The following is a 22,771-nucleotide window of genomic DNA, read 5'->3' as shown; positions in this document are numbered from 1 at the left end:
CTTGACAATTATGCTATACGTAACCTCAAAGAAATTGGCCTAAAGTTGACCTAGAGTAATCCTGTAGCGCATTTTCTTTGACACCCCACGATTTTCCTCCCGTTTTATTAAAATGTCCTCCCCATGAAAATGTGATAGAATTGTATACCGGTACTGAAATGCTTCGCAGAGAATAAGGGGCTGGTCTAGAATCCTACCACAACGAAACATTATTTGGGTTAGGGTGCGGGTTAGCGTTTGGGTTAGGGTGGGTCAAGGATTATTATTAAATAAAGAATATAATAATACTTGACCCACCCACACCCAAACGCTAACTCGCACCCTAACTCAAATTCTGTGCATTGATTTTATACCTGTGGTAGGATTCTAAACCAGCGCCGAGAATAATGCCATAAAGTACAGACTGGCGAAGAGTAATATGTAGAGTTCTTTAAAAGAAAATAATTGTTTATTTTATTTGCAAATATTCAATATTTGTACAGTTTTACAACTGATTTCTCGTGTGTCTCATGTGGTTCCAGGAAACACATTTTAAAGGTCAACCATAAAAAAATGTCTAGCACATCAAGAAAAAAGGACCCATCCCTCCTCTATTTGGAAGTTCCTGTCTACTTGCCTGACAGCATTGGAAAACGATCACATGAAATTTTTGTTGACGAAGGTAATTTTTATTAAATTTTAACTAACTGACCAAAATGTTTTTCAAACCCCCCCCCCAAAAAAAATATTGTTTTAACACATCTTCCTATGTACCATATCTGAAAAATAGAGATTCCATTGCATGCAGTAGCCAATAACCAGTGTTGTAAACAAGTCATTTTGGAGTGACTTGTGTCCAAGTCAACTATTTTGCAAAAAATAACAAGCAAGTCCCAGTTGTTATTAAAAAGTCAACTTGAAGTCAAGTCAATCAAGTCATTGACATAAAGATATAATGTTAAACTAATAAAATTGGTAAACTCATCCAATTATGAGCACTAACTCAACTTAAAATAACCCAAAGCAATATACAGCATGAAAATTGTGTTGAAAACACTTAATTTTAATCACTTTGGTCAAAGGAATTAAGCCAGGCCAAGTCATTTAGAAATGTCACTGACTTGCACTATTGAAAAAGTTAAAAAATTATTAAAATGTTGGCAAAACCCTGTTAAAACTAAAAGATAATTCTCACTAATTGGAGCGATGTTTCACAGATTAAACTTTACTATCCATGTATTTACATATATATTTATACATAATTTTGTTTTCAGGTGACAGTGATGACAATAGTGTTGCTGAGGCAAGTTATTATCCAGATTCAGGTGGTGGAAGAGAAATTCCTGTTCTTAATACCAACATGAAGAGAAACCTTTACTGGTAACATTTAAAATGAATGTATTTTTGTAAAATTATAGAAATGTATAGCAAACATTTTGTTCACATCATGAATACTACTAAATGCAGTGTTTAAAAATAAATAAAATCGCTGGTTTCTTTACATATATATAAATACTTATCAGTGTACAAGTTTAAAAAACTTTCTTTTAAACGTTTAAGGCGAACCCATTCAAACACTTTGGAACTCTTTGAAAACTCTGTCCATTCCAATCTTGCTCATAACCATTACGAAATAATTTTTCAAAGTTCCAAAGTAATTCCAGGTTGGTTAAAGATTTGTGCTGAGTTTAAACATGTTTTAACTGGAAAATATCACTGTATATTTCTATTTCTCAGGGGTTGAGGTTTTTGTTCAGGGTGGGCAAGTAATTATATTGTTTGCAACAATTCACGCTGCACACCGTCTGTGCCTAAATGCTCCCCATATTCGCTCCAAGGTAGGAAAGAAAAAGTTTTATTAACAAAACTAAGTGGCAGAAAGTTTCACTAAGCTAAACAACCTTTTTAAAATAAATCTTCTTTAAGAAAACTATTTTACTTTTTAAATATTAATTCAAAATATATTATTTTTGGTCTTTGCACCACTCTAAATTATTAGGGTATTTATATGATATACAAAAACAGACACTGTAATGTACATAAATTCTGTATTAACTCTTGAACAAAAATATATACACATCAAATATTTAATTTCCTTTTATGCCATTTTGCAATACTCTTAAGCCTGTAACTGAAGTATGTTTTTGCAGGATAAATCTATTCTTCAAGGCCTGTCCTTGTCTCACTTCGATGCCGAAAGCAATAACACATTTCACTTGCCGACCCCTGAGAATTATGTGACCCTTGCTTGTGGGTTAACTGGGGTTTCGAAAAAGCAAGCTGCTGTCGCCATATTTGCTTTCGGACTGTCAAACGGAAACATTTCTATTGTCAAGATGCCACATAGAGGTAAATTGTGTAAGAAGGCTAGAATATATTTGAGTATATAATATATACAGATAATTTGATGTTCATTGTTTAATAACCTGATCTGTTTTTTCATTGGAAATATAATTTTAGCCTACAATTTGTTTGAACTGTTTAGGTCCATCTGCATTCATGTCAATCAGTAGAGCATCGCGAATGTCGAGAATCTGGTCGGGAATAAATCCCTGGGCTGGTAGCGGTGTTGGGGAAACACCTGTCTGCTTGGAGCTGGTCTGTTCGGATTCAAGCAATCCTAAAGTTGTTGGTGTTTGTCGAGACAACAGAATCAGAGTGTGGTCTTGTAAGGTACAAACACTTCTATTTATTGTATAAAATGCTCTCTTTAATCTAGGACCCAGATGGATATTTGTCAATTCTTGTTATTTAGCTGTTTTATATATTATTTTTTGTTGGTGAAAGTGTAAAATTAATTCAAGTTTGAAAAAAATGTTTTTCTTACAATGGTGTTTTGTTGAAATTTTCAATAAAAAATACAGTCAGTGGAAATATAAACTCAACATTAAGCTTAAAGTTGCAATAACGTTTGTAGTTGCTAGTTAAATATTTATCTACCCCGTTTATTATTACAGTCTTTGGAATGTGAATCACAGTTTGATTTAAGAACTCATTTTGAGGATCTTACACCCCAACAAGAAAGTAAGATAACTTTACTCTGTGTTTATTTATGTGGTGCTCAGAACACTTGGTTTTTGGTTTTTGATCTTAAAACTTAATATAACCTATATTATGTACAAATAAAATTGATCCCAGTCTGGTATTGCATGACAATTCATTTAACCACTCATTAAGAAAAATTACTTCCTATTTTGCTGCACTTTGATGTGCATTTATGTAACAACTCATATTTATTTTGCAGCTTATAAACACAGAATCTCGTGCCTTTTTGATGGCTCAACTGATTCTTGGTTGATATCAATTTATTGCGCATCCGAAAGTCATCCCAGAGTAGTTAACTTTGAGGTAAGTAGTTTTTAGTTTACATAAACTTGAGAATTTTTAGGATTTCATTTGTAGATTTTGTTATTTCTAACTACATATTTTATATACTTGGTTGTATAGGCCTTAACTTTAAAGAAAGTAAAGTCGATTTTAAAAAACAAGTATTTGTGGTTCAGAATATTTTTTAGTTGTTGTTTTTATAAAGACCATCAAACCCAGCCAAAGCCTACATTTTTCTTTTAGATCATTTCTGTAAAATTCTGCTTCCATTGAAGACAAAAACACAATAAAAATACACACTTGGTAATGTATAATGAAGACCAAACACCAAGATTCTTTCTTTTTAGGCAAACAAGTCTGTGACCTCTATGGACCACAGCTCCACCTACCAGTGTATCACTGACAATCCAGCCGGAACATCCCACCTCGTCGATTTCAAACTGCAGTCGCTCAACCACTTGTGGGCGCTCTGGTTAGACCCAGAAGAAGCGGTGACGATGGCGGTCTGCGACATGACAACTGGCATCTGGCACGAAGTAGCACTTGCCAACCCGCCATTGCCAGAGGTGATTAAAAAAAAGTTATTGTTTTTTAATAATGTGCAACGAATAAAATAGGTTTATTGTTTTTCAATCAATTGCAACCAATAGTTTAGGCCGGGAGTAAACAACAATGCACTTAGTGTCACACAAAGTTAGGGTTGAAATTCAATAAAAATATTGCTCTTGGCCAATCGGTCGAATGTCTATCAATCAACACATAGTTCTCTATCGGGCAGCCTCTGCACTATTGAATCCGTAGGCTGTTTTATCATTTTTGATTCGCTGGTTTAGTACGTAATTTTAATCATGGGCACTCGCCAGCGCAAGTATAGGTGTTTATCAGAACTCGCCCAGAGCGTTCGGATTGTTGAGCCTACCAGTGCCAAAATCTCAACCCTGAATTTAATTGTTCTATTGCTAGGGTGACCCTTGTGATTATAAAAACTCTTATTGGGCGAGCATGTTAGTATTAGTACGATATGGCCAAAGCGTTTATTAATAGTGGATTACTGCTGTCTTTTTTTAGCTCCTACAGCAGTTTCACGGCTTTGCAACATCAAGTATAATGTCACACCACCTGTAAAAAACTATCCGTCGGCATTCAAAACAGCTGCTTAGCTCACAGGAGAAAAAATAAAACAATAACACCTTACTTTAATGCAGATACTCATTCCTTCGAACGTGAGCGTGGGTGAGGCGTTTATGAAGCAACTTTTCGACAGCGCAAAGTTCAGTCCCCTCGCCATCGTGCGAGCCATCGCCATCCACCAAAAGGCACTCGCGAGCACCCGGAACTTGACGATCAACCTTTTGCGAGAAAAAGTTCTTATTCTCGTCGAACAAGAGGTGGCTAGCTAAGAATGTCTAATCCTATGTTGTCTACGTTCAAAATCACGACCTTCTATCCCAGTAATTCCCAAACTGTGTGCCGATTGTCAAGTGTGCCACGAAACTTTTTGTAATTTCGGAAGAGAGTGTTTGTAGTTATCAATAGGCATACAAGCAAGCATTTTTGATTTATATAGGAACAATTCATTACAAATTAATAAACTTTTTTAATAATAAGCACAATTCATTTTGAATTAATAATACAAAAATCTTCATATAGTTGGCCGTGTGTTAAGAGCGATTGTAAAATCACTCTATTGTTGTTCTGTTAAAAGTGAGCTGCGAAATAGTTAAATTTACTTAGTGTGCCGCGAGCCAAAAATGTTTTGGGACACTGTCTGTCCAGTGTCCACTTACACTAAATTTTAAAATCACTTAAAAAAATTTAAAATCACTTAAAAAATTTTAAAATCACTGAAAAGTTAAAAAAATTCACTGACTTTATTCGTTAATAATCTCCGGTATTACTGACTCTTTTGGAACCTTTTTGGTATTTGGTTTCCAGTCCTAACATATCAAAGTTATCCATCACATAACCGATAACGTTATAAGGCTGGGATAGGCTATTATGTTTTACAGGGTGCCGGTTGAGAAACAGAAAATGTCCTGGAGGGTCGGGTCAAAAATGTAATCTGAAATGCATATTGTATAACGTGTAATGCCTTTTAAATGAAAGATGGAAATATCCTTGTTTTGAATATATAGGAATAGTAGGAATTAGCGAGAATGGCTTAGAAGCGTCATTTATTTAATTATTCTAAAATCAAGAACAGGTAACGTAAAGTTTTTATTTATTTTTTTCGTAAACTGTTTTATAGAAAATGAACTGCGGTCCTGAAATGGCCTGGATGAGCCTTAGATAGTCCAGGTCTGTTAAAGGGACAGAACATAGTATCTCTCGTAATTTTATTTTCATTTTTATATGTAATCACTAACCACTACTGTTATTTAGAGATCCTTGCTTGGTCAGTCTTTTTCTTCCTAATATTCGCATTTCGCACTAAGCCATTCAAGTTCATTTCATGAATAAATTATTACAAAACAGTCTCGCAGGTTATTTTGGTTTCCTAAAACTCAAGTAAATACCCACTTTTGTTCAAGGTTTCGAAATTGTTCTTTTGCTAAAGGTTTCGCAATTGTTGCTGAACGTGGCCGACCCGAGCGAAGACGAAATGATCGATGCAACGCTAGAAACGTGGCAGAAGTTTTACAGCACTTGCGTCCAGTACCAGCAGTTCGTCAGCAAACCTGTCGGAATTTGCGTTTCTTCCAGCGACTCTCTCACCGTGATTAAGAAGGTCGGTGCGATCGACATGTGCAAAAAAATCATCTAGTCGATATTTTTGTGATTTTCCAACTATATTTAGTGTATTATTGAAGCCACAAAAGCCAAGTTTTATTTGGTGTTTATTCAAATTGCGACAGCATTAGTCAAACAATCGTGGCGCCTAGTTTTGTGGTGCTCGAATTAAAACAATTATTAGGCAATATTTACCATGACTAGCAATTCGGCAAAAACCACGATAAGTGACGTCATATTAGGCGGTGAATTTTAAAAACCACTGTAAAAATCAGAAGTCGGGCGTCTATACCAACTATTTGCTAAACATGACAAAAGTAACTGCCCAAACTTCGTTGAATTCGACTAAATTGCTAAGTTCGATTTTTTTTTCAATTTTCAGCTTTGTTGTATGAGAATGTTATTGCTATTACATTGTGCTGTATAGAAATTCGCTGTTTGAGATAAAATGTAGAGTTTCATTATTTATTTTTGCAGAACAACGTTTCTCATCTGGTTCCGATTTCAACATTGGAAGCTGTTTGCCGTGGGTCTGATGCTTCTCTTTTCCAAACCATCTTCCCTGAAGGTGATTTTTTTTAAGTTTCTGGAAAAAAAAAATTTTGAAATATCGATGCATTTTTTATCTTAATCCTTGGATTTTTTAATTAATGATTTCTAATTAACTTTTTTGAATTATTTTGTACAACTTTTAATTCCACTTATCAAATTAGTTGAAGTATTACAAACCAAAATGCAATACCTTAAGAAAAAAACATAAAATGTAATTTCTCCTTGTTTTGCAGAGGTCAACTTTGACGACCTTGGAAACCTACTTTCGACCTTGACATTATTATCGTGCGTGCTTGGGCCAGACTTCTTCGACTCTATTCACCAAGCCTTACAAGAGTTCGACAACCCAATAGAGGCTGTGGGCGAATGGCTCGGATTTGTCAAAGAGCTGATATGGTAAATCGAAATGCTTTTGCTTCGTTAAATTTTTTAGTTGTATACAAAAGCGTTATCGCTAACACACCCAACTACCGTGTTTATGGGTGTTTGAGCTGTTCATCGTTTTACCTACCATTGGTACTATTGAGCAATTTAACCTGATGCCAGGGCTTGATTTATTTTGTCTTATATTTTAGAAATATTTATTTTTATAGAAGTATAACTCCACGATATAGTAAAACTAATACCATAGCTCAGCTAAGATTTCAAGGTCTCAAGTTTAAGATAATATTATGTATTCCTTCTTCAGTGCCTATCAATTAGATTTAATGTGATATGAGTTGCGCCAGAATATTCACTTCACCCTTGTAAATAAAAGTCAAATCCAATACCAAAAACGCACCAAAAGAAATAAATCAAAGCATCAGTTATAAGGTTGGACGCAATTGTTGTGTTATTACCAACAAACAAAATATAGATAAACGAAAACGTTGTTTAAATATGATCAGATGTTCAGCGCTAGTTTTGTTACTTTTCACAAAATCTTTTATCTTTAGCCACAATTACGAGCTTAAAGCGGGCATTTTCCGGTGTATAAGTTGCGCCAGGGTGTTTAGTTTTTCCTTAGGCATCATTAAAAGTCAAAATTAATGGCGAGAACGCGGCGAAACAAGTTATAACGTGGGAGCAAGTTTTCAGCGCTAGTTTGCTACTTTTTACAACTTAACTTTTATTTTCAGAGACAATTAGGCTACGAGCTTGAAGCTAGCATGGTCCGGTGTCGGTGTGTAAGCTGCGCCAGGATGTTTAGTTTTCCCTTAGACATCAATAAATGTCAAAATTAATGCCAAAAACGCAGCAAAAAGTAATTAGTAGGAGCAGGACCAGCAGGTGTTCAGTGTAGTTTGTTACTTTTTACAACTTATATTTCATGTTCAGCGACAATTACGAGCTTGAAGCTAGCATGGTCCGGTGTGTGAACATTGTATCGGCCGCTGAAAAGCTTGTCCTGTGCCTAGAACCTGCCTCTTTCGACCACGACCTTGGTAAGTTTAGAGACGTTGTTCGTTTTTTTAATGATTTTAAGTTCAAAACGTCTGCTCATTAATTTCAAGTAACCTAAAAAATGTAAATTTGCAGAGAAATCTACTGTTTTTCATTCTATAAAAAGTATTGTTTAAATCTAAAATGTTAATAATAAATAGTTTAATTCGTTGTGACTTGATAAAAAAGTTCTGTTCTTTTAAAAGTCAAGCTGCCATTATGGTTGAAAACCAACGTTTTAAGAAAGTTCCTCAATGGCATTCCACTATAGGTATGTTCTATCGTTGACATACCTTTTTCTATTTTTATTTCAGTCTCTCAACCAAGTACGTTGTTCAATGGAGACAGAGGCCTCGAGGTTTTGTGTCGGTCAGTTGAACGATATGTTAGCGACCGTCTGCATTTATCTCTTCTGCTGCTCATTTTCTCAATGCTAGATGACGAATTGGAAAACACGGTAGGTGTTTTCTATAGATCAATGTGCGTTGTGAACTTACTGAGGAACAACAGTGTTGTTTCAGCTTTGTTTTGTACGTACGCTGCCGATCAAAAAGTTTAGTTTACATATCAAAAAGTTTAGTTTGGCAACCTTTTGTCTTGGATTAAAATCTTTACTTAAAAAAAACTCGAAATTAGGTGCTTTTTAAACATTGCATTTAAGCTAAACATTAGTATTTCAAACTGTCTGCACACTGCATCACACGGTTACCACAAAGTCTTTGTATCTTTAAAAATCTTGCTTTTGACACTGATTTAACAAAAAAACTGTCTTTGAATTTATTTTATGTGCATATAGCTAGATTTGTGTTCCATTAGTAAAACATTATTTTCCGCGCAAAACATAAAAATATGCGGAAACCGTGCAGCAGTTAATTATTAAACAAAGCATTTACAAGTTAAAATCTATGTATTTAAAAATATCTAAAACTTAATCCGTTTAGCCTCGGGCTCTCACAGTCACCCAAATTAAACCACAACAAAATGAAGCTGTTAGTGAGGCAACATTCCATAACTAAAGTGTCTTTGGCTTTGATTCTATTGTATCTCTTTAAGGAGAACTTAATATGTGAATAATGAAAATCATCTTGACCCTTGCAAGATAAATGTCGACCTTAATTCCAAAACACTTGATCAGCAACAACAGAATACTCTAGGAAGCCATTATTTCTGATCAGACACTATTAGAAGATCTTGAAAGATATACATATATTTCGCCAGTAAGGTCATTGACGCTGGCGAAAAAAAAATATTTAAGATATTTTATACTGAATTGCACGCTTTGCTAGAGTATTCTGCTGTTAGATATAACTTTAGTTAGATAATGGCTATTTTTGGACTCTGTTTGGGGTCCCATGCTTGTTTCTAAAGGGCTTGTGAAATTTAATTTTTTTCAATTTAATTTTTTTTTAAATTTAATTTTTTTCGCCAGTTTCCGCAGCGAGTGATGACGTTTGTGCAAGTGTACCACGCCCTCTTGTGGTGTGTGACGGAAAAGGCGGAACACGTGTCACAGTCGTCCATGTGAGTTGGTCTGAACAATAGGAAAATAGAATTACTCGCCTACGACCTACGTATTAATTATTACGTTTTTTTTTTGTCAAATGATCTGCTTGCTATATGTTGAGTTTTTGTGATTTTTTAGTTGAAATATTGCTGCTAATAAATTAGTTAACCAATTTTAGTAGTTTAACGAAATTTTATAACAAGTTAAACGAAATTTTGTAACTATTAATTTTTATAAGAGAACTTAACTTTAAATTGACTTGTGATTTGTTAACAAAGACTTGACTTGGACTTAAGTCATTTTACGAATAACTTGAGATTGATACTTAAGTCATTGCAAAGTTACTTTCGTTTGCAACACTGGTGGTAGCCGCGCTTAATTTTTGTAGAGAGAACACGATGCAGACCCTTTCCATGCAAGAGATTTGAGAAAAATGACTTGACGTGACAAATTCTTTCGGAAAAATGACTTGGTTTAAAAGACTCGCTATTTTACGAATGACTTTATGGAACTGAATTATTTTACGAATGACTTGACTGGGACTTTAAGTTATTTTACGAATGACTTCAGTTATTTTACGTATGACTTGACTGGGACTTGAGTCATTGCAAAATAACTTACGTTTACAACACTAGTATTACCCGCCTCTTATCTCTGTAGAGCAGGGATTCTTAAACTGGGGTCCATGGACCCCTTGGGGGTCTGAGAACTAATTCTAAGGGGTCAATGAAGGCCACATTAAAATATTAGTGCATTTTAAGAAGTAGTCATTTTTTTTTTAAAAGAGTTGTAAAAAAACATTTTAGCAATGAATGTATTTAGGCTCCATTTAACTTAACTCATCAGCATATTTCTGAAAGTCTATTTGATTGTGTGACGGAAATGAATGAAGTAATTTTTTAAAATTTCTCGCCTATCGTGGTCCACGCGAAGCAAAAAAAAACCTTATCTCTGTAGAGAGAGCACGATGCAGACTCTTTCCATGCAAGAACGATCTGTGACCTCCACCACTGATGAGGAACAATCTTCCAGCGGACTCCTCGGCTACTTCCTCCGAAATGAGGGAGGCGAGTTGGTGGAGTGCATCCTCCGGAAGACCTGCCCGGAGTACGACGGCGTGCTTGGCCACCAGATGGCACCACACGCCACCGCGGCCGTCGTCCAGATTCTGTGAGTGGTCTTTTCGCCTTTCGAATTTGTAAAGTATTTGGAGTATCATGGTCGTGGTTTGAGTATTTTGGCGGGAGATTACCGAAGAGATGAGTTTTCTCTTTTTATAAATTAATTCTTGCATGGTAACAGTTGTTTTTAAATGAAAAAAACAAAAATTCTGTGGCTCACTATTTTTTTATAAAATAAGGTTTAGAACAAAAATCAGTAGAACCTATTTCAAAACAGATTATTTCCCTAACCGTGCATTAGTGAGATACTTGCTGCTGAACCATATACTTGCATTACTTCTCAATTCCTCTCCAATCCACTGTTTCTGTAAAATTAAGTATAGTGACACAAATGAAACTAAAATAAATCTTGCTTTTTTAAATTGGTCTGTGGCCCACATCAAGATGTTTCATGAACCGCTGTTTAGGCGATGTTAGTGCTTTAGTACGGCCCGGCAGCAGATTAAATCCGCCAATATTGCCAATGCCACATCTTGACGCAACTTTTTTGGCGCAGATGGCCTCTAGGCCCGACCCTCGCCTTCCAAGAGTTCCTTCTGTCTAAAGGCCAGTTCTCCCGGCTGCACCGGTACCTGGACCGTGAGTTGGGGTCCTGGTGCGAGTACTGTCCGGTCTACGTCCGCTTCATGCTGGCCCACTGCCAACTCAAGTTCGGCAAGTACAACAAGGTGATTTCTTCAACGTTGTGGTTGTTGTGGATAGTAATGTCCTATGACCAGAGCTGCGGAGTCGGTAAAAAATAACCGAGTTCAACGCGTCCAAAAAATAAACCCTAGTCCGATGTGCGATTTCGTCCAAGTCCCGACTCCGACTCTACAGCCTGTTTTTCACCCATGTACTTAACTAAATTAAGGTGGATTTTCAGCAACCCACTCATAGGAGCGTAAATCTTTTTTGAAGTTATGTTAAGCGAACAAAACTTAAGGCTATATTTTTTCGTATTTGCCGCAATTTTCTCAATTATCGGAAGTAATTTGCTCAAAACTAATCTCATTGAATTTAACCACATAAAACTACTGCTGTAGTCAAAACGACCACCCATTTTGGGTCGCGACCTTTGCGTTTAGAAGCACTTATCTAGGTCGTACTAACTCTTGAAATCGATCAAAATTGGTATTAAACAAACAGAAACTAACTATCTTCGACAGTCGAAGCTCTAAACGCGAATCCACGATATATTACTGAAAAAATAAACCGTAAAGATTGGTTCACACTAGACGCGTTTTACGTTAACGAAAAACGTCGACACCGAATTGCGTAAAAAACGCTTTTCGGCACGAAAAGTTGAAATATTTTAACTTTGACGCTTTCAGTTAGAAGCGAGGAAAATTGCCGTTAACGCTGGCAGCGTGTTATGTGTGAACTGGGCGACACTATCGTTTTGCATAACGCGTCTAGTGCAGCGGTTCTTAACCAGTGGGCCATGGCTCACTAGTGGGCCATGGAAACTTTTTAGATGGGACACAGACCAATTTAAAAAAGCTAGATTTATTGAAGAATTTAGTTTCATTTGTGTCACTATAATTAATTCGCAGGAATAACTATGGGGGAGGAATTGAGAAGGAATGTAAATAAAACAGAAATTTATTGATATATGCTCCACGATTTTTTCTTCTAAACCTTTGTTATAGTTTGGTATTTCATAAAAATGTATTGGGCCACAGAATTTGTGTGCAAAGAAAATGGGCCACGAAATAAAAAAAGGCTGAGAACCACTGGTCTGGTGTGAACCAACCCTAACAGTTTCGTTTAAAACCAGGCGGTTAAGACTTTCGTCGAAGCGGGAGGTAACCTGGGCCAGGAGGGAGTTCTGCTCGACAGAGTTCTGCAGATCGAAGACAAGTCACTCTACTCACAGAGGGAGCTCGAAGTGCTTTACTACACCAAGGTGAACAATTTTGGCGGCAAAGTTTTACGCGCTGTTTCGACCGTATCCTGTTGTTGCTGTGGTGTAGGTTTTTTTATGGCAAAATGTTGAACTCAATCTAATTTAAAGTCCATTTCTCGCATGATTGAAATTAAATGTTGGAACATCAATAAAACTCAAAAATGAGAAAAACCCGATTAAAACTAGGAACAAACATCTTTTATCTTCAGTTCGTTAATTCGAAATGAACTCGAAATGAATTGAGAAACTGACGATGCCAGTATAGCCGAAATAAAAAAACTCGGGTTTTTAAACTTAGGAGTTTTATTGTTAATATGCGCGTCAGCATAACAGTGACAAAGCAGAAACCTGCTGCCAATGGTTTCGATTCCATAAAGATGCGCCTATTTATATTTGTTGGCATAGATTAACTTTTGAGTTGTGATCAGAAAAAAATAAAATTTCATAGAATTTTTTAGACTAGGTGTTTTGCAAAATGTATTTTATTGGAGCAAAATTAGAAATGTTTGCGATTAAAGTGTCGTTTATTTATATATGGCAATCACCTCATTTGTAGGGTCAATGTGCCTATAAGCTTAGTAACTTTCCTGAGGATCGTCTTAAGTCGAGTATCGTATGCCAAGTATTGCAATGTAAATATGCTGTTTGCTCGGGTGATACAGTCATGCTTTGTAATTTAGCTTATATGTAAAGCATCTTAATTTACTTCTTGCAGATTCTGCAGATATTCGAGAGCTTGGGTTTGAGCGAGCAGTGCATCGTTCTGGCCAAACACGCCATTGGACAATGCGAGAAAAGCGACAGCAACTTGGTAAAATAGTAAAAAATTATGTAGAAAAAGTACATTTCTTGCCAGAGTATTGTGTTTAAGAGAATAAAGCGGCTATTTATTTTTTAAGAGAATAAAGCGGCTATTTTTGATTGCATTTATATATATTGAATCTCATAAGTTTTTGCCGATACATCATAATAAAATATATTTTATCGGGTGATCAACATATTTCTAATATGCCAGTTTTCCAATTCTTGTTTTGTCAAAATATACACTTCTTGAAGTATTGTGTTTTAATTGAATTTATTCAAGACTCAAAATTGTCGATAAGCAACAGCGTTTGGAAATATGACAAAGGCGTTGTTTTCTTTACTGATGTAACCTTTACTGGTGTAAACACGTTGTTTCGATTTCAGCCTATCCTCTGTTCGAGTGTCTTCAGCCACTGCATGGAGCTAGGGAGGCATGACGAGGCATATTCTGCGATCGTGTCCAACCCCGACCCCGCCCACAGAAAGGTACGAACTGTGACTTCGCATAATATTAACCTTTTCGTGGAATAAATATCAAAGCCCATAAACAAGTAGGTTACATATTTTCCACTTGACGAAGTATGTATAAATTTCCCACATATCAACCAATACAAGATAGATGTCTGCCTGAGAACCAATATTAATGCGTAAAGGATTTTTTTACCTGTTCATTTACGAAAGCTGTTGCACTTATTTTATTTATTCAGGCCTGATTTATACCAAGTGTATATTTACAGGACTGTCTTCGTGCGATGGTTGTTGCTTTGTGTGAGAAACGAGAATACAAGACACTGGTCGAATATCCTTACGGAGATATGCTGGACGATGTAACTTGTTATTTCACGTTTTTACAAAGCAAATATATAATAAAAAATGTTCTATTAGCTATTTTTGTCCTACAACTACTTCGTTAGTTATATGTTTCTCATTTAGTTTTTATCCCAATTGCCCTAAAAGGCATCAAGTGTCCTTAAATAATCATCCCGATTGTCCTAAAATGCAGTAGACGTTTTTATTATTTTATTACGATATTTTGCAAATAATATGGCAACCACTCGTATCCCATTAAAACTCAGTTAATGCAAAATGTATTTTTGTTTATTGCTTTAAAAAAATCATTTTGTACTCGCATTCCAAATATTCCTTACCCTGGTGTAATCTTAATTCTGGATATTTCTTGCCTTGGTGTAATTCTAATTGTAAATATTTCCTGCCCTGGTTTGACATCCTAAATGCATTTCAGCTTGTAAGTATCCTGGAGCACAGAGCCAGGAGCACCGACCTCCTTGCTTCAGGACACAATTACTACAACCTTCTTTTCTCGTTCCACGTTTACAGAAGAGACTACAGGAGGGGTAGATGGCCGATTAATAGTCTGCGTTATTTTACTTTGATTGAAATCTCGATTTGTGGCTTTAAAATCTTTTACTTTTATTATTAAGTTAATAAATTGACGTCGCTGTTTCAAATCGCTAAAAAGGGGCATTTTAGTTGGCTATAACTGTGACTATTGTAATTGAGAACGGTAATCGCAGCGGTGGCATAAATAGAAATGCCTCACTCAGATCAACGAAGTATAATTCTAAAGACTTCTGGAAACTTAAATTAATGCGAAAATGTTAAATTAGTTGAATTAAATGTGAAAATGTGGATTATAGAAGTGTTCATATATTTTGTTAGGTTCATTCCCGTTTTAAAGCTTTAAGTACATTATCCATTTTTAAACTTTCATTTTAAAACCTAAACGGTTGATTTTCCATTTTAAAGCATTTTTTTTTATGAGTCGATACTGTCGTAGAAATGCACAATCAACCATTTTTTTAACAGTTCTTGAAATCTTCGTGATTTCTGCGTTTTACCAGTTAAAAAAACAACAATCCTTGTTTACAGCATCCAGTGCAATGTACGAGCAAGCGTGGAGACTCGCCGTCGAATCGCTCAATCACTCTGTGACGTCACTAAAGCGTCAGCACACGTGCCTGGTTGCCACGGTAACCTGCCTCCAATTGGTCGGCGAGGACAACCGGTGGCTGGTTCATCCAATCACGACGCAGGGAAAATACGAGGTGCGGAATACGTTCCAAACAAATTGACTTTTAAAATAAAAGTGTCCTCGTGAGAAGGACTATATTCATTATTCAGGGTTACCATACTGTCCTTATTTCTAAGAGTTGTCCTTATTTCTAAGAGTTGTCCTTATTTCTAAGAGTTGTCCTTATTTCTCAGATTTGTGCTTAAAATACTAATGTGCTTATTTCTAAAGAAACGCGCTTATTTTTGAGTTGTGTGCTTTGTTTGTCTTATTTTAGAGTTTATTTAGCCTCACTACAGTTTTTATTGCATGATTTTTTTATATAACCTTTGTTTGTTTTTTTGTTTGTTTATTTTCAAAGCAAATCAAGTTAATAAAGTTCGATATTAAGTATTAGACCTGGCCCGCAATTATAAATCCCAACAGCCCCCGATGGTCAGGCCTAACCATTATCTGTCTCTTATGAAAAACGTTTAGTGAACCCTGGCCGAAGGCGTCACGTCTCCTTTTAAATTAACATTTTTGCCAATTCAATCAAATAAACGCATTTTTTATTAAGCTGATTTAAGCTGCATTTTGCGCAGAGAAAAACAAGTGTTTTTAGGACTATTTTTATTTGGATGCCCCAACCCCAAAAAATCCTCAATCCGCCCCAAGTTAGCAGTAGCGTGCTTATTTTTTCGTAGAAACATGCTTGTTTTTTGGTCTTAGCAGATGGTAGCCCTGAACATTTCAATCAATATTTGTGTTTCGTAAATAAGAGTATGACTATGTATTTTATTCAAGAAAATATTTTAAAGTTTTAAAATACAAAAAATGTCGTTTAAAGCACGAAATAGAAAACAATGATGTATAAAATAAACTATTCAACTATCCAATAGTTTACTTTTTCTTAAATTTTAGCTATGCTTCATTAAAATTAATTTTTTTTAATCGAATCACCTAGAGTTTATAATGTTCCATACCCGTTTGTTCTTCTGTTTTACAAAAAAAAACAATTGTATATACAGGAAACAGGGGCGTCCCCAAAGCGAGATGTGGACGGTGATGTTGTGCGCTCCGTGTCAGGTTTGTTTTGTAAATTAAGTAATCAGTAAAATAAAATTTGTTGCCGAAAAGTTAAAGCCTAAAGTAATTTTACCAAAATTATATATATAATTATATATATATTTTTTTCGGCGTTTTTGATATTGTTTAAACCTTAACTTACGAATAGTGCAGTGGTTCTCAAACTGGGGTCCGCGGTCCCTTTGGGGTCCGCGAGACAATTTTCGGGGACCGCAAAGCACCTTACCAAAAATCAACACGAAGCTCGTGTGGAAGAAAACTTTTTTGCAATAAAATTTTCAGGCAACTTACTTTTCAAAACAAAGCTGAATATGGTTGTTTATTAAAGTTGTTGTACGCTTAGAGTTGAATTGTCCATTGTGACGTCATAGTGTTGCGTTGTGCTAATGACAATTGCGTTTTCACAGCAGTCACGGTTTTAAAACTGTTTGTGATTGCTTTACTTAAATAAAGTGATTCGTTAGAGGTTAACATAGCCGAGCTGAAAGCAAAGGAGCAAGTTTACCCGTCCCATTTATACCATTAAAACCAAATGTTATATTCGATTTAAAAAGTTGCTGAGGGGCCGTTGCGTAATTTTTTTTTAAAAGTTTGAGAACCACTGGCATAGTGGATAAGGGTACATCTAATCATGCATACCTTGCGATCCTTTTGTACCTTGTGATTCTATATATTTTAGATGCACCGGTGGATTAGAATATACTTCGAAATAAAGCTCCGTTTTAGGTTGCTACTATACCAGAAAAAATATGTTATGAAAGTAATGGTAACGCGAATTGATTAAAACAGGCACACTTGCTGCTAACAAATTATAAATTTTAACCACTTTGACTCTCGCTCACCGATTGTAGTTGTGATATGTTGAAAAATGAACGATCTGCGGTGATTTTTCAGATCGAAAAGTGGTTATTAAAGAACTCAGCGACGTGCAGAAAGAGGCTCTTCTCATTGAAATGAAATTAAAGATCTTCGCATCCAAGGTAGTTAATAGTTATGTTGTTATAAAGAACGACTTTTTATCTTGCATGTTATTGTGAAGGCAAGATATAACTAAATAGCGGATAAATGAAACATTTTGCTAGCTTGAATTGTATGTTTCTGAAAGTGACTATCATCTAATTGGGCGGCTACTGTTTAACGCAAATATTTAAATACAATAAAAATCCTAAAAAAGATTATCCGAAATGTGGCTGTGAAACAAAAACAAAAATCATAATATTTAGATTTAATTCTAAACAACGTTATACGTCCACCTTTTAGTTTTAAATAAGCGTACGAAGTTGAAACAAAACAAAAACACTGTTATTTTTTAGCAAAACGCACCGGCGATCGGCTCTTCTATGACGTCACAAGAGACGTTGCCCCTACTGACCCACGGGGGTCTTTACGACGAGGCCTTTCAGCTGTGCGACAACTTTAACCTGTGCAAGTTGCCAGTGTTCGAATCCATTGCCACAAGGTGTGTTGCCTGTTTGCCTTCAACGGCTAGATTGCAGTTGCTTCTCAAAGTATGGGTCGCGCTGTTACGATTTAAATCTGCCAGAAATTTCGACTGTTGTAAATTTATCTATTTCAATTTAAGTTAGCGCCAACCCAGCAATCGATATTTATTTTCTTCTTTAAACAGAATTATTACATCATAAATAGTAAAAAAAAACTGGGTCGCACTCAAAAAAAAAATATTTTTTTTTCATTAACTCTGACGAAAACGATTTGAATAGGTTGCCGAAATGTTGGTTTACACTTACAATTACCAGAAGAGCTGTTTTTGATTATTACTTTATAATTGATTTGCATCGGCGAAAAAAATTGTTTTAATTCAAAAAAAAAAAAATTGTAGAAAAAAGATTAGTGGACAACTAGAAATAAACACATTTTATGTTAATTTTTATTTAATTTTTGTTCTAAAACGATGGTAACGAAAATTTCCCTTTTTTTGCTAAAAATAAATATTTTTTTTAAAAACCAGTCCTTACCGTTTTCTCCAGATGCGTCAAGGCTTCATACGCATGCGACGACGAGGGTTTGACCTGGGTGTCCAGGAACGGCGGCCGGACGTCGGCACTGGACCACGGCCACTCAAGCGTGTCGGACCGGGCGTGGCGGCTGCTTCGAGACTACCTGGACCAGCACTCGACCACCGGCAGCTCTTCGGCGCACCGGTCCGTCCTCAAGGTCGTGCTAGGCTACGGAGTGACGGTCCCGGCTTGGTTTACAGCCGACTATAAGGTACGGACGCTTTTTAAATCGGATGCTGATTATTTTGGACTTGGAAATGTCGGTGCCTCTCAAGCTAATTTAAGCACTGAGAGCGTTTTTAATGTCGAACTGAAACCTTTACTATAGCGCTTGCCTTTGAACAAAGTATTGGATAAGGCTGTTCTGTGACTAGGAATCTAGAAAAGCTAGTGAAGTTTTAGCGCATTGTGTTTTCTATGCAGTTTCGACGTTTTTTGATGCATTTTTCCTATTCAATTCGCTTGTCTTTTGACAAAGTATTCGATAAGGCTGTTCTGCGTTTCTTTAACTAGAATTTAGAAATACTGGTAAAGTTACATTGTGTTTTTTAGGTAGTTTTTACATTTTTACCTTTTTTAGGTAGTTTTTTATTTTTTACCTTTTTAAAAAACCTTTTGGTTTTGCCTTTGTTTTTTTCTTTTAAAAAATAAAAAAAACGTTCTTCTCTTGCATTATGAAAACGAAGCTACTAACCAATTGCTTTACTTCTTCGTTTTAAAACCAATTGCTTTACCTCTTCTCTTTTTGTCTAGCCGTTGCTCGTTTTTCAAATAATGTTATTTTATTAGCCTGGAATTTTTACTCGTGCAACAGGGCTGCCTCTCAGCCAGCCCCTCCCCATTTACGGCCAGCGTCCTACCTAAAGTACCTTGCAACATTTATTTGAGAACAATTCATACGGCCAATTTAAAACAATCGACCCTCTTAATTTTACACTGTTTTAACAGTATTTTTGCTTTTTATTGCCTCTGTCCTACTTAATCGCTTGCTTGACCGTTTAAATATTTTTCTGCCTATTTTGCAACACAGCGGCAACTGTAAAAGCGGATTTCGTACAATATCTACCTCACCCCTAAACTCACCCTCCACTTCCATTTTTCATTCATTTTTTCCCAAATTCGAAAACCTCCGTTCGAAACTGTATTTTAAACTGGTCCATATGCATTTTGAAGCGACCTTTTTCGCCATATTTAGCGTTTCTGTACAATTTAACACAGAAATCGAATTGCCCTGAGCTACTTCGCCTGCTCATCTGCTATGATTACTTGGAAGAAGCGACGAAGATCGCATGTGATTACTTGGACGCGGTGCTCGGCGTCGGCAAGGAACACTTCAATATCAAGGTGAGGGAAGCTTTTCGTTGTTGATAAACTCAAACTATTACATCATCACAAACTAAATGACATCATACCTATCGTTGTCGAAACTTACGTAAAAATAAATTGTTAAACCTATGTTCGATTCAAGTATACGTGAGATTTGCTTTGAAAAACCTATAGTTTAAAGGTATTTAAAATTCGATGTCACATTTAAAGCGTTTTGGCATTTAATTGGCTTGACGAATCGCTTTTTATATAGCGGGGTTGGATTTTGTACTCGTCCGCTCGCAAAGACGAGTGGAAATTTTCGCTTTGGACAAGTGGTTTTGCAGAAATTGGTTGTTGTTGTTTTTGTTGTCAGGCCTTCTGTCGAACTTAATTTGTCGGAATGGCGTGTTGTGATACAATTTACTGTTTTTTTTTTTTTTAAAACTACCGCCACACGAATACGTTTATCTGACATGTGTTTGTCGGAACGGCCAAAAGTCGCTAGAAATACCTTTACTTTTTAAAACCTTTTTAAACAATGATATTTAATTTTTGCGTTCATCTCAACAAACCAAAACGGTTTTTACTGCTGTTTTTAACACTTTTCGTGGAGTTAAAAGCCGGCCGGCCATTTTAAGTCTTTATAAAAGCTTTCGCTGAACGGGTCTTTTAACCGTCTCTCTCTCTTCTTGAATAGGAAACGCTCTCTAGCGCCGGCGGCACCGTGTGGATTCCCTACAACGAGATCGCCAACCTCTTGGTGGCGCTCGAGGAAGCAGCAGACGAAAGGCATTCGGACGTTAGTAGTACTAACTGAGAGTTAGGCATTTATACTTTTCCCTGACGAAGAACGGTTGTGCGAAAGCTTGTCGAGAATTTAATATAATTTATCTTTATACACTGCCACCTGATTCTTCTATTTTAGGATTAGACAAATACGGTAATTTACAAAGATAACTGGGAGTCAAGTATCTGTTTTTCCTTGTTGCACTTGTTAGTAAGCTACCAGAGGCCAGATAATTCGATAGGCAGACCCAAATGATAAGGTTAACTGGTAATTTGTTCGTGGTCCTTATACTTTTTTTCAAGTGGGACATCAATATGAAGAACAAGGGGTTCTTTGATAAAAAAATTGCCGAATTATAGGTAAAACAATATTGCAACATGTTTTGAAGTTCGCGCTCAGCTGTTTCGGTAGCCCTTGCCTGAATAAAGCGCGACTGGATAAAACTTTACGTTATTCTGCAACTGTTTCTGTTTTGAAAAGAATTTAAAGTGTTTTTGAATTGTACTCACAAAATAAATACCGCTGTGCTATTTGCTCGACAAAATTTAGCATATTTTAGTTAGCGTTGCTATAGAAATACATATATGTAGTTATGTACCTTTAATTTTTTTAATAATTTTATTATTATATTTTTTGTTAATATGTAAGCCTGCTCCGACATTTCTAGTTGTTGATCTTTTTTCCATATCGTAAGATCTATGAAAAACCACAAAGGTTGTAAAAACTCTTGTTTTGGATCTTTTGAACAACCTTTTTGGTTTTGCTTGGAACTTTAAGTTTTTACTTTGTTTATTGTTTTTGCAGCTCTACGACCAACTCGACGAAAAACTTACCAACTACTTTGAGGAAGTTGAGAAAATTGCTGGAATGGTCGAACAGAGCCACCACATTTCGATTGCCTACAGATGAACTATTTAGCTTATTCCTATTCGGCACCTTATCCGCGCTATTCTGCCGTCTATTTTCTTTCTATCGCTGACAACACTGTCAAGTCCAGTGCCTAAAAATTGTAACTCATTTTTTACTTTTTTCTAAGCTGTTTAGTATTGACTGCAAAGTTCACTTTTCGCTCATGGTATGTCTCTATTATCGTGATTCAAACCTTCTTTTCCATGAACGGTAAATAACAATACAAAGTTGGTCAAATGACTTGAGTCCCGTTTTAGGCGGCAGGGTTTTAATGTTAGTAACCACTGTTTGGAAAACAAATTGTTTCGACACACCTAATATTTAAAGCAAGGATGTACGCTTGCAGATTTTATGCAAACTTTTAACTCCATAAACAATAATACATTTTTTTGTTCAATCTTATTTTTCTTTATCAACTGAAGATCCAATTGTTACCTTTCCTCCCCAAATTTTGAAGATTCGTGTGTTTATGGCAGAGGTTTGAGGTGATTATTCCTAATTTTCTAAAAGGATTTGCCAAATGTGGATGCTTTTATCGTTCACAAATTAGATTTCCCAAGTGTGACTTGTGAAGACTTTGGTCACTCTTAGCTTATTTTACTTGACCTGGACCTCCGGCAAATACCCTATTCTTGAGTTCTCTTGAATTTATAACACTACATACATTAATTTAAACACGGAGTGAAATACGTTTGCGTTTAAGCAACCATTCTGCTTAAACCTACTGTCGCAAAACCGACATCCGTGAAGTATTGTTGTGCTGTCAGTGGAAAAATATTGCGTTTCGAACGGTTTGTGTCAGTAGGATATCTGTTCACATTACTTATTCCAAAGCGGCACACATGTCGACAGATTGTCTGCGTATTTCCGTTCGTTCAGTTTTGTGACACAAAAAAATTGTTCGGCGCCGCTGCGTTTGCTGCGGCTGAATTTCGAATAACGTTGACTTGACAAATGAAATACACATTAAGTTTGTGGCTTTTTGCAATGTACTTCTTTGTAATCCAGTTTATAAATTCAGCTTCCGCTATATTCAGCTGCTCAAAAAACTAATAAAAAGAGTTTGACTATTCTTCAGAGAGGTTAACTTAGTTTTATATATATTTTTTTTAAGAGGCTAACTTAGGCAACATGAAGTAAATAAACGTTCATATTACGCAGTGTGTGTCGATCCGTTTTACCATTTCGGTTCGGGTTTAGACTTTTAAGGATGCAGTTTAATATTGATTTGCATTTAAAGCGGTTTAAAGATTTCGGTTCAA

At 35.9% G+C, this 22,771-nt stretch overlaps 1 protein-coding gene across 1 annotated transcript; it reads left to right on the top strand.

Moving 5' to 3' along the window:
* Positions 1 to 526: 526 nt before the first annotated feature.
* LOC146138671 (nuclear pore complex protein Nup160-like) lies at positions 527 to 21,730 on the top strand. The gene is made up of 31 exons (XM_083394649.1): positions 527 to 661; positions 1,254 to 1,359; positions 1,540 to 1,643; positions 1,717 to 1,817; positions 2,130 to 2,328; positions 2,465 to 2,652; positions 2,937 to 3,003; positions 3,224 to 3,327; positions 3,654 to 3,872; positions 4,512 to 4,694; positions 5,864 to 6,034; positions 6,514 to 6,604; positions 6,822 to 6,984; positions 7,906 to 8,012; positions 8,325 to 8,467; positions 9,440 to 9,531; positions 10,472 to 10,684; positions 11,192 to 11,363; positions 12,455 to 12,583; positions 13,299 to 13,394; positions 13,772 to 13,873; positions 14,125 to 14,214; positions 14,631 to 14,742; positions 15,278 to 15,453; positions 16,430 to 16,487; positions 17,382 to 17,467; positions 17,801 to 17,946; positions 18,476 to 18,716; positions 19,724 to 19,849; positions 20,511 to 20,612; positions 21,405 to 21,730. The coding sequence occupies exons 1-31, from the start codon at positions 553 to 555 to the stop codon at positions 21,507 to 21,509; spliced, it is 4,101 nt and encodes a 1,366-aa protein (XP_083250775.1). The 5' UTR covers positions 527 to 552; the 3' UTR covers positions 21,510 to 21,730.
* The last annotated feature ends 1,041 nt before the right edge of the window (positions 21,731 to 22,771 follow it).

This window comes from Ascidiella aspersa, chromosome 7 (assembly GCF_963924565.1).
Source record: "Ascidiella aspersa chromosome 7, kaAscAspe10.2, whole genome shotgun sequence".
Classification (NCBI taxonomy): domain Eukaryota; kingdom Metazoa; phylum Chordata; class Ascidiacea; order Phlebobranchia; family Ascidiidae; genus Ascidiella; species Ascidiella aspersa.
The sequence above is the reverse complement of the archived record's forward strand: the minus strand, read 5'-3'. Positions and strand labels throughout refer to the sequence as shown.

Bases quoted from the DNA above. Each gene is read 5' to 3' on its own strand.
- LOC146138671 (XM_083394649.1), top strand. From the start codon at position 553: ATGTCTAGCACATCAAGAAAAAAGGACCCATCCCTCCTCTATTTGGAA. The intron at 3,004-3,223 runs GTAAGATAACTT...TTTATTTTGCAG, and splicing joins TCTTACACCCCAACAAGAAA to CTTATAAACACAGAATCTCG. The intron at 14,215-14,630 runs GTAACTTGTTAT...AATGCATTTCAG, and splicing joins ACGGAGATATGCTGGACGAT to CTTGTAAGTATCCTGGAGCA.